The sequence below is a fragment of the Trichosurus vulpecula genome, chromosome 1 (genome assembly GCF_011100635.1).
Source record: "Trichosurus vulpecula isolate mTriVul1 chromosome 1, mTriVul1.pri, whole genome shotgun sequence".
Lineage (NCBI taxonomy): Eukaryota > Metazoa > Chordata > Mammalia > Diprotodontia > Phalangeridae > Trichosurus > Trichosurus vulpecula.
Window position 1 is genome coordinate 104,029,490 of NC_050573.1, and position 12,544 is coordinate 104,042,033.

Here is a 12,544-nt window from a genome sequence, read left to right on the forward strand (position 1 = left end):
TCATGGAGAAGATGGCACCTTACTGGGTTAAAAAGAAGAAAAAGATTTTACTAACTGGAAATATGGAGGAAATGGGTTCTGGAGCTCAGGTGAATGCACAGAGTTCTGGAGAGGGTGAAGCAGCCCTCCCACCCTAGAGTCTGCTTCCTCCACCATGTTCAGCAGCCTTATCACATTGAAAGACCCTTCCACTCATGAGGCATTTTCCTTTGATTGGTCATTTCCTCCTAGAACCACTGCCAGTACACTCCAGCAGCCTTTCCATTCAGAAAGATCCTTCCACCCTTGCAGTACCTTCTTATTGACCATTTCTTCCTAGAACCTCCATTTTAAAGAATGTGCCCCTTCCTTCCTAGCCAGACACGTTCACTTTTAATTCTTCTCTGGGTTTTGCTCCTGAATCTCTGGCCTTCTTTCTCTACCACATTCCCACTCAGATAACTGTACCCTTCCCACTCCCCCCCTTGTTGTTGTTTTTGTTTTCAGTCATGTCCATCTCTTTGTGACCCCATTTGGGGTTTCTTGGCAAAGAGTGGTTTGCCATTTCCTTCTCCAGCCCATTTTACAGGTGAGGAAACCGAGGCAAATAGGATGAAATGACTTGCCCGGGGTCACAAAGCTAGTAAGTATCTGAGGCTTGATTTGAACTCAGGTCTTCCTGACTCCAGGCTCAGTGCCCTATCCACTATGACACCTAGCTACCCTCCCCCCCAGCTTCTTTTTATTGTGTTGTCTTACCCTATTAGAATGTAAGGTCCTAAAAGGCTGGGAATGTCTTTCCTTTTTGCTTCTATTTGCATCACCAGCCCTGAGCACAATGCCTGGCCCATAATAAGTGCTTAATAAATACTTGTTGTTATTAAAGGTTCTGTTGAGTTTTTGTAGAAGAAAGTCAGAGAAAGATGGAATGATAGGAGATCGTGGTCAGAAATTCAGGATACTAAATCAGATTGAACCATTAATGGGTATAACCATTCCAACACTGAATGAAATAATAATAGCTAATATTTTATAGCATTAAAAAATTGCAAAACACTTTACATATGTTATCTCCATTGACTCTAAGGACAATCCTAAGGGGTCCATGCTATTATTATCCCCACTGCTTTAGAGATGAGGAAATTCAAGCTGACAGAAATTCTTTGCCATTGATTACAAAGACAATAAAAGCCTGAGGCGCAATTCAAATTCAAATCTCTTGGACGACATGGGACCTTCAAAAGTTAATGATCTGGGAGGACAGGATGGTCAAGGAGTCAGTGACACATATGAGTGCAAGAAGCTAGTCAGCCATGTATTGAACCCCTTGAGAAAGTAGGATGGATTGTGGCTAAGACAGCTGCCTGAGCAGAAGCAGGCAGCCTTGTTCCCACATGTCCACTCTAGCAAAATCCTAAAAACAGCACCAGATTGAAAAAAAAATTGATAAACCTAATGAGAAATTAAATGAAATTACTTATTACATTCTAGAAACACACAAAGTCAACAAGAAGACTTGAGCGATAGAAAAGAGGTCTTGTCAGAAAACTCAGCATTAGGGCCCTTTCTGTTACTCCTTTATTCTAATGCCTTATTTCTGTTGGTCATCTCTAATTTATCCTGTATATAGCTTGTTTGTATATATTCATTGACATGTTGCCTCCTACATTAGACTGTGAACTCCTTGAGAGCATGGTCTGTCTTTTAGCATCTCTAGCACTAACACAATGCTTGGCATATAGTTGTTAATAAATATTTGTTGACTGATTGACTGACTAAAGATGATAGCCACTTTGCCTGATAAAAGATGGACCATTCATATAGCCTCAAGGTTCATATCCAGAGGAAGCAGGAACAAAGAAAGCCCCATCACAACTCAAAATTGACATTATAGAATGTGGAAACCACTGAAACCGGTAGCAACCAGTACCATCATGGCAGCACTTAAATTCAGATAACCCAAGTCCTGAGAACTAGGCTGCAGCAATCGGCCCTGAGACATCATAGACAGCTATGAAGATCTAGCATACAGAACCTCAAAGATCCAAAAGGCCCTAAAATCTACCACTGCTCTCAGTGTGGACATACAATGGAAAGTAGAGATCAAGATCCCAAGTGGCCCATGTCACATTTAAGCAGTATCAAGCAACCTACCCAAAAACAGAGCAAGAAGCAGAGCCTGGACCTAACACAAAGGGAATCAAGCAAATCAAAGGGAAAAAAATTAATTTTCCACAAGAACTATTAAATACCTAGAAGAAATGAAGGAAGAAATTTAAAAGATAAAATAAAAGTCTGGATGGAGGAAAGAATTGAAAGGAGAATAAGCTACTTAGAATAGACAGGAGTAAACCTTACTCAAATAACAGACTCCCTGAAAAACCAGAGTAGAAAACCAAATAGAAATCAATAACTCCATGAGACAGCAAAAAAATATTAGAACAAAATCTAAATATTAAAGAAAATATAAGGCTGTAAAATGAGACAAGAAGAGATAATTTAAGAATCACTAGACTATTTGAAAACTATAATTTTAAAAAGCCTGTACACTTAATTTCAAGAACTCATAGGTGAAAACTACCAAGATCTATTGAAGTGAAAGGGAAAATAGAAAAAATCCATAATCATCTCTTGGGATTGTTACAGGCAGGATCGAACCCAAAGAAAAAATTCTGCAGGCAGCCAGGGAGAAGTTGTTTAAGTACCATGGAACCACAGTCAGGATCACACATACCTGGCAACTTCTACTTAAAGGCATAGAGAGGATGGAATACAATATTCCAAAAGCATACAGGCTTATAATCAAGGATAATTTACCCCCAAAAGCTGACAATAATCCTATATGAAGAAAAATGGGTCTGTGATGGAATAGATGATTTTCAAGCATTCCTTATGAAAAGAGTAGAGCTAAGTAGGAATTTTGTAATTCAAAAAAAATTAAGAAAATCTATAAAGGTTTTTTTGAGCCATCAGAAAAGACTGAATGATCTTGTAGGGCTAACATTCTGATAGAAGGAGGAGAAACAAATGTCACTTTGGAACCCTAATGTCTTCTAGGGATATTGAGAAATAGGAAAAACAGAGAACCTGGGGGTGAATTGGTCCTGTTCTATTCTGACAGTTTTAAGAAGCGAAAGAAAAGAGAAGAGGGAAAAAAGAATAAGCAGGGTAGGAAGGAAGAAGAAGAAAGTGACATTTGCTGTTTCTCATAATTGTTGTAAATGAAAAGTCCAAGATTATATTTGGATACAGGTATCGGGTGGGAGGGGGAACATGCATCAGATGAACCTCATTGTATCTGAAAAGACAAAGGAGAACAGAGCACGAAGCCACACGCACACACACGCACACACACACACACACACACACACAAACACACACACAGAATTTGGTATAGAAATACATTAAACTCAGCAGAGAAACTGGCAGGAATCAGGAAAGGAAAGGTAAGAGGGAGGGAGCTTAATGCCAGGGAGAGAATACTCACAAGCAAAACAAACTTCCTAATCCTGAAGAAGGAATTAAAAGGAAAAGATTTAAAAAAAAAGAACTGGAAACTAGGAGAATTTCCACCAATTGGGGAATGATTGAATGAATTGTGTTATATAAATGTAATGGAATACTGTTGTGGCTAAAGAAATGATGAAAGAACTGATTTCAGAGAAGTCTGGAAAATATGAAATGAGCAGAACAAGGAATACAATCTGTACAGTGACAAGAGTATAAAATAAAGCAGCTCAACTTTGAAAGATGTGAGTACTCTGATCAAAGCAAGGGTGTTCCCAAAGAAACTGTGATGAGCTGATAAAGAGCTGATGGACACAAGGTGCAGAAAGCAGATACATTTTTGGACATGGCCACTGTATGGATTTGCTTTTCTTGATTATGATTATTTGTTACAAGGGTTTTCCTCCCTCTGTTTTTAATTGGGAGGGTAGATTGAGGGAAAAGAGTTAGTGATGATGATGCAAAAAAAAAAAAGAAGAGGATTGGTGTAATTCTTTTTTTAAAAAAATGCCTAGAAGATAAAAAAAGGAAGTTCAAAAGGAAGCACAGTCAAGACAGTTTTGAAAGTAATGTAATGAATGAATTACATGCTTTACAATTTTCATGTGAATGAATTATGTCCTTCATAGTTTTCATATACAATATACAATCCTCTTTTTGTGTTCTATTTTATATTTAGAAATATTCATTTTTGACGTTTATAAGTTGAGATAAAATATTTAAATTTAAAAAACAGAAAAGGAAGATTCAGCTGTAAGCCAAAAAATGACAGTGGTGATAATACTCCATGTAATCATTAGAAATTCTAGTGCCAAGGAGCAAGTACCAAAACAATGGATGAGGTAAGGGAAGAAAAGAGAGAAGACAAAGACTGTGATGCCAGCAGGCAGTTGGAGGGAGACTGCCAGGAGGGGAGGGGAAGAGTGGGTGAGGCAGTGGAGATCACCCAATGTACAGAATCCCACCTTGGCCGATGTACAGCAGCCTTTTTGTTGCACCACAGGTAGATTCCTTGTAAAAGCCTGCTTCACCTAGACTCACCTGCTTGGGGTGGTTCTACAGGACATGTACAGGGTGTTCCTAAAGTCTGGACACATAGGCAAAAATGCATATTTTCAAGAAATGAAATGAATGAAATTTTCAACAACATCTTATTTAATTGGAATATTAATCTTCAATATGATTTCCATCGTCTGTGATGCAAAGGTTGATGTGCTTTGTAAGATTCACGCAAACTCGATGCAATAACTCCACATTGCCATCAATTTTAGCATTCACTCTTTATGTGTTCAATCAGTGTGTTGCATCTGTGATTTTCATTGAGTACACCTTCTCCTTCAGCATACCCCAGAAAAAGAAGTCACTGAACAACACAGAGTCTTTGGTGAAATGGTTAATGAGATGTTAATGAGATTTCCTGTGTGTCCAGACTTTAGGGACACCCTGTAGTGTCCCTTCCTTGAGACAACCTGGCAGGGCCTTGTGATGTCATTGACAATCCCTAGAAGGTATTGGAGGGGAGGGAGGCAGTAAGAAACAAGAGAAAGGGGAAAGAGAACAATGGTCCTCTACCTCACTGTGGGATGTGACACCTCCTAGCAGGTAAGGCCCTAGGAAAGGGGATAGACGATGACTGGGGAAGGAGAGGATTGAACTTGGATCAGAGTAAAAGAGAGTAAACAAGGTCCTGCCATGGATGTAGGTGGCTCTGATACTAAGCTAGCAGCAGATCTCCAATAAGAGAAAAACTTTCTTCCAGTATCAGTTCTCTAGGGAATAGTCCTGACCGTCTCACCCTAGTTACAGTTCCAATAATACCAATACCATTCGTTTCACAGGGTTGTTTTTAGGATGAAACAAACCCTTGGTAGATCATAAGGTACTTAACAAATGTCGGCCATGACGTACAAGATTATGTTAGAAACTGTGAGAGATTGAAGAGTATAAAACAAGGTATCCTTCCTTCTTTATGCCACTCGCAGCCTAAGAGAAGGGTGCATAGAAGGGGGATGGTAAGGAGACCATTCAAACTAGAGCAAAGGAGAACTTCAGGGGGAACTGAGAAAAGTGGTTGGTTGTAAACAACTTGTTTTTTTTTTCCTCATGTGCTTATGAATAAGGATTATAAATGTGTTCTATTCCACCTTCTAGATTTTACAGCTCTCCTGGTTGACATCATTGGGAACTCCACTAGCTATCTCATGGAGATTTTCAAATCGACCTCCATTCTCTCAGGTTGGTCAGTTATGCAAGTACAGGGCAGATTTGGGGTTTGGCATCCCTTTGTACATACACGTGAGCTCCCCTCCTTTTCCTGTTGCCGTCTTTACGTTCTGCAAAGCGAGGCGCCAAAGACAGCAAAGGAAACTCTCTTCTTGGCCATAAGGGAAGGGTAGCTTGGGATCATAGAATCATGGAATCATAGCAACACAATCTAGAGATGGAAGGGGCCCTCAGGGCCCCTTTAAGCTGTCCTGATTATTTTACAGATGAGGAAACTGAGGCCCAGAGATGTTAAGTGACTTGCCAAGCATCACCGAGGTATGAGGCAGAATTTGAATCCACATGTTCCTGACTCCAAGTGTAGCCCTCTATCCACTATATTACATTGCCTCTTTTAAATCTACATGCAATAATCCAAAGATATCATCATGACCTATACACGTAGAAGTATATAGTAATATATGTATTTATTGTAGTAGTTCAGTCATTTCAGTTCTATCCGATTCCTTGTGATCATACTTGAGATTTTCTTGGCAAAGATACTGGAGTGGTTTGCCATTTCCTTCTCCAGCTCATTTTACAGAAGAGGAAGCTGAGACAAACATAGTTAAGTGACTTGCCCAGGGTCACTTAGCTAGTAAGTGTCTGAGGCTGGATTTGAACTCAGGAAGATGAGTCTTCCTGACTCCAGGCCCATCATTCTATCCACTTTGCCATCTAACTGCCCGTATACATGCATATATATGTGGATATATATTTACACATATATACACATATATGTGTGTGCACATATGTACATATGTACATCTATATATACATATATGTATTATGTATATAGATAGATATAGATAGTAGGGCTGTGTTATGAGTGAGCAGCCAATTAAGGTCTAATCCTGGGAACATGAGAACATTTGAAATCATTGATGCTTGGTGATCCTGCTTTCTGGACCTTCATCCTTCCAACCCCCGTTACACAGGCAGTCTGCTACTGTCAGCTAAATAGTAACCCAGGGAGACAGGTAGCAAGAGAGAAGGAGGCGACTCTTCCAATTAATGCTAAAAGAGATTTGAGAATTATGTGACTAGTATAATTATAAAAACTCAGTAGTTTCCTTCTATGAGCTGCCCAAGAAAATCAGTCTTGGAGTGATAAAACATAAGAAAAATCCCATCCACATTATCTTTTGTAATGCTTAGTATTTGTGTGGCAAATAACATAACCTCTCTGAGCCTCAATTTCCTCCTCTGTAAAATCAGGATAATATGATCTGACCTACTCACCTCATAGAATTATTAATAAGGAAACATGATCAGGAGTCTGTCCTATGTCAGTGATATGATGAAATATTATGAGTTGAACATTTGAAGTTTAGTTTGGTTTCTTATCTTACATAGTATATTACATAAATAACCATTAGGTTTGGGAATGTAGGCTGCAAGGAATATATCTATTGATTTGCTCCTCTTTTGAATAACAAATCAGCAAGCAATTAACTGATTATTAAAAAGATTGATCTAATCAATTCCCAGGCAACTGGATTGTCAACAACTTAACAGGAAACAAATAGCCTAATATATTCATAGTATCATATATTTAAAGCAAGACAGGATCTCAAAGGTCATCCGGTCCCACTGCCTCGTTTTAAAGATAAGGAAACAGAAACACACAGAGGTAAAATGACTTATCCAAGGTCACATAGCCAGTAAGCTTCAAAGTCAAAATTTGAACCCATATACTCTGGCTATAGAGTTAGTTCTTTTTCTACTCTACCATGATATACTCATCTACTACTCTCTAGTTCTGTCCTGGGAGTTTTGTCCCTCAGAAGTTACATCAGGTTTCATTACGTCCAGTTGTCAGTATCATTTGCCGTGGAGCAACCTTCCTTCTGAAGCACTCTGGGATTATGTTATTGAAGTACATGTCCCTCAACATCTAGGTCTGGGAATTTTCATTTATGTAGAGCAATTGTGACATAGATACAATTACAAAGCTGTCAGTGTGTATTCATTTATCTTTCAGTGAGTCAGAGCACTGAGTCCGACTGCATCTACATCTGTGTGATGACAGGGAAAACAGGTGAGACAGCTGGTCTTTTCTTAGATGCCAGAATTGAGATTGTTTTTGCAAATTTTCTTTTCTTCTTCTTCTTTTTTTAACAGGAAGAAATCTTTCTGACTTCTGGGAAATGGTGGAAAAGTCCCCTGTTATTAACTATACATTTACCAGTAATGTGTCTGGTATTCTGGGTAAGTGGATTAAAAGCCAGACAGGCAGACAGGCAGGGCAGACAAGCAGACAGGCAGGCAAACAGGGCAGACAGACAAATAGGGCAGACAAGCAGATAGATAGCAGGCAGGCAGGCAGACAGACAGACAGACAACAAGACAGACGGGGAGACAGACAGCAGGCAGGCAGACAGGACAGAAAGACAAGCAGATATACAGGGAAGACCAGAAGACAGACAGGTCAGATGGCAGACAGACAGGTAAACCAGAAGACAGACAGGCAGGCAGACAGACAGACAAATAGGGCAGACAGACCAACAAATAGACAGGACAAACAAGCAGACAGACAGCAGGCAGGAAGATAGACAGACAGACAGACAGACAGCAGGCTGGCAGACAGGACAGACAGGCAGATAGACAGGGAAGACAAGCAGACAGGCTGGCAGACAGACATGGAAGAAAAGCAGACAGACAGACAGACAAGAAGACAGACAGGCAGACACACAGACAGCAGGCTGGCAGACAGGAGAGACAGGCAGATAGACAAGGAAGACAAGCAGACAGACAGACAGGCTGGCAGACAGACAGGGACAAAAAGCAGACAGACAGACAGGCTGGCAGACAAACAGGCAAGCAGGAAGGAAAACAGTCTTCAAAGAAAGCCACCTTTCTGGATGGGAATATCTGTTCATTCTGTAAAAGTTGGACTAGACCAGAGGATCTCTTAGACACTTTTTGTTTCTGAATTCTATGCTGTTCTCCCTAGAAATTGGCTCATGTTCTTTCTGCAACTTAAAATGCCCTCCTCCTTCCTTTCTATGAAAATCTTGTCTGTCCTTCAAAGCCCAACACAAATGTCAGCCTTCCATGTATGCCATAGTGGAAACCCCTTTGATTTAGATAGAGTAAGTGGTCTTGAGTTCCAATTGTGGTTCTTCTGTTTAATACCTGTGTAATTTTGGTAAGGTCACCTAACTTCTCTGGGCCTCCATATCCTTACTGAAAAATGAAGGGGACAGGCTAGATGACATCTAAAATCCCTTACAGCTGTAAATCTATGATCCCCTGAGGTACCTTTCAATTCTAGATAATCAACCTGTAGAAGGAATCACCTTAAAGGTGATGTGCTTTATTAAAAATTCCTACTTTAGCCATCAGACCCCCCATATGAGAAGAGTCTTCAACCAGCTCCCTCTCATGGCATGTTCTGCTTTCTGAGGAATAACACTGATGTCAATTAAACACTTCCTACATGACAAGTAGAGATAGGAGAGTATCACCATGGCACAATATAGTGGAAAGACCCCTGATTAGGCTGGAGAAGCCAAGGTTTGGAACCTGGCCCTCCTACTTAGTACCTTCATGACCTTCCTTGGACAGATCACTTTAAGTCTATGAGGAGGTTGGAAGAGATTACCTCCGAGACATGCTCCGGCTCTAAAGTTATTATCTAGTGATTTCTTACTATCCTTCCTGGTCTGAAAATTCCTGATGTATACAGGGTGTCCCAAAAGTCTTAGTGCAGTTTAATGCTATTGAAGCTTAAAACAACACTAAGATTTTGGGGGGGACAAGCTGTATAGAACAGATACGTATAAATCCACATCTAATAATATGACAGTCCAGGAAACCCAAGTTAAAAAACAGATTTTCATTTTACTTAATACGATATCACCTAAATAATATCTATATTTTGCTCTTCTGCATTAACATACTCCTTTGTCAATTTCCAGCTAATCCAGGTAACCAGTAAGGAAAGCTTCAATGGGCCATTTTATATAGAGTAGGCAGAGGGGCCATCTAGTGGTGGAAATTATACAAGCTTTCCTTATCACGGAGAATTATAGGCATGTAGCTTTAGTGCAACTGGTTCCCCATTTCGGTGGAAACTGATGCTGAAAAAGGGTAAGCATTGGGCCCAAGGGTCACACAATGAGTATGTATCAGAGGTGGGATTTAAACCTTAGTAACTGACTTGTCTAAGGTCACACATCTCATTTATGGCGAATCAGGAAACCAGAGCAGCTAAATATAGTGCCTTTTCTAGGACCTCAGTCTATAAGGAGATTGTTTTTAAATGAGGAATTGGGGGAGGGGGAGGGGAACCATTGAATTTGGCTAGACTCTAAGCATCTCTATAGAACATTAAAGTTTTCAAAATATTTACCTTAAAACGATCCTACGAGCATATTACAAATACCATAACCCTCATTCTCCAGATGAGAGAACTAATTGGCTCAGAGAGGTTCAGTAATTTGCTCAGGGTCACAGTCACTTAATTTCAAAGCCAGGAATTGGATCTAAGAGTTCTTAGTCCAGGACCAATGCGATTTCCATCACACTACAGTACTTAAGTTCGTCCCAACACTACAGCATTTATTTTTGTGGTACCCATGATGCATTGTTGTGTTGTCATCATTGTTGTCATTGTCATCATTGTTATTTTTAATATTTGGTTAAGAACTGAAATTAGCATTCCAATTAAGTTATGAAAATCGAGGCCTAAAGATCTCTCCTCAGAAAGGGAATAAGTATTTCTATAGTATGTACTCTGTGCCAGGAGCTTTTTAAATATATATATATATATGCTATTTTATTGATATTTAAAACTCTGATATTATTATACCCATTTTTGCAGTTGCCCAGGTTCACACAGTCAGTAAGCTTCTGAGGCTGGATTCAAACTCGGGTCTTTCTGACTTCAGGCTCAGCACAATATTCACTGCACCACCAGTTGCATTAAGACTTTACACAGATTTATAGAATGCCAACCAAAACGAGAAAAACATCTTGTAAACTGACCCCAGAGTCTCTTTAGGAAGCCCTAAGCTCTATACCTTTGCAGATGCATCATAGTGTATCAGATCTTAAATTTGCACCACTGCAACAGCCTTCTAATTGGCTGCAGTGAAAGAGACAGAGAGGTAGAAAGAGAGGAAGGAAGGAAGGAAGGAAGGAAGGAAGGAAGGAAGGAAGGAAGGAAGGGAGGAAGGAAGGAAGGAAAAGGAAAGAAGGAGGAAAGGAAGAAAGGAAGGAAAGAAGGAAGGAGGAAAGGGAAGGGAGTGAGGAAAGGAAGGAAGGAAAGAAGGAAGGAGGAAAGGGAAGGGAGGGAAGAAAGGAAGGAAGGAAGGAAGAAAGGAAGGAAGGAAGGAAGGAGGAAAGGAAGGAAGGAAGGAGGAAAGGAAGGAAGGAAGGAGGAAAGGAAGGAAGGAAGGAGGAAAGGAAGGAAGGAAGGAGGAAAGGAAGGAAGGAAGGAAGGAAGGAAAGAAAGAAGGAAGAGGCAAAGAGACAGAGATAGAGAGAGACACAGAGAAACAAAGAAAGACAGTAGCTTCATTATAATACATTATAAAAACAATCTTCCTTTGAAAAGCTGTTGCAACAGTTAATGAGATTAGGGCATTAGATTTGAAGTTGGGAAGATCTAAATTCTACTGTCATTTCAGGTAATTACTACCTATGTGATGCTAGGTAAGTTACTTAGTGTCTCGACCTCAATTTACAAATTTATAACATGAATGAACTTAATTCAATAGCCACTAAGTTCTTTTCAAGCTTTAAATCAATGACATTATGAACTAACTCTTCCTACAAAATTGTTTCTAAAATCCTTTAAATAAGACCCATAACTCTAAATATCATATCCACTTAAGCATGGCCTAAGGTCCCTTCATAGTATCATAGATTCAGAGCTAGAAGTGACCCTAGAGTCTATATTGCTTCCCCCTCCCATTTTACAGATAAGGACCTGAGGTTAAGTGACTTTCCCAGGGCCTAGCACCCTTTCTATTACCAATTAAATTTTAAGATTCTATAGCTGTGTGAAATGCACCTACTCTGATTTTTGGAAGATTGTGGTGAAGGTGAGTGAAGTTGATGTATGTAAAGTGCTTTGGAACCATAATGTACTATATAAAAGTGAGTCATCATTATTTCTCAACAAAAGCTACATTTGCTATTTGATTAACTTTAAGCCTCCTGGCAATATTGATTTCTAAATCAAAACTGTCATGCATTTCAGTAGTTTGTTGTTTTTGTTTTGTTTTGTTTTGTCTCTCTGCAGCCACTAGAATGACTACCTGGGCTCAGAGTGAGTCTCTGAAAAGACTGGAAGAAACAGCTACAAAATTCCCATCGTGGACACAAACCATGAGATTAGAAGGATCTGGAATTTCCTCTATGAAAATCTCTTCCCCGATGCAAACTGGACCTTCAGGTGAAGATGAGACCCCGTACACAAGAACGCCTTACAGGCTTCCTCCCCTTACAAGGATTATGATGACACAAGGCACTTCATCCCATACCTACCTAACTTCAGGTAACAAGGAGTTCTTTAAGGGAACAGAAAGAAGTTCACATAATTGTTGCGCACATGTGGCACCTTCACAAAAATTGACCATGTATTAGGGGGAAAAAAACCTCACAGAAAATGTTTAAAGGCAAAAATACTAAATACATCACTTACTGATCATAACGTAATTAAAATTCTATTCAAAAGGGGGTCATTGGAGGAAGGATTAAAAATTAATTGGAGAATAAGAAACTTGATGCTAAAGAAATGGTGAGTAAATAAATTCTAGAACAAATTAAAAATTTTAACAAAGAA

The 12,544-nt window shown here is 39.6% G+C and overlaps 1 protein-coding gene across 1 annotated transcript in view; it reads left to right on the plus strand.

The window, feature by feature from the left end:
- The window catches only part of HHLA1 (HERV-H LTR-associating 1), a 67,532-nt gene that overhangs the window by 10,145 nt on the left and 44,843 nt on the right, over positions 1-12,544 (plus strand). The window contains exons 7-10 of the mRNA XM_036741545.1: positions 5,638-5,721; positions 7,733-7,789; positions 7,873-7,959; positions 12,002-12,256. Of these exons, the coding sequence (XP_036597440.1) occupies positions 5,638-5,721; positions 7,733-7,789; positions 7,873-7,959; positions 12,002-12,256 (483 nt within the window). The remainder of the gene's footprint in view (positions 1-5,637; positions 5,722-7,732; positions 7,790-7,872; positions 7,960-12,001; positions 12,257-12,544) is intronic.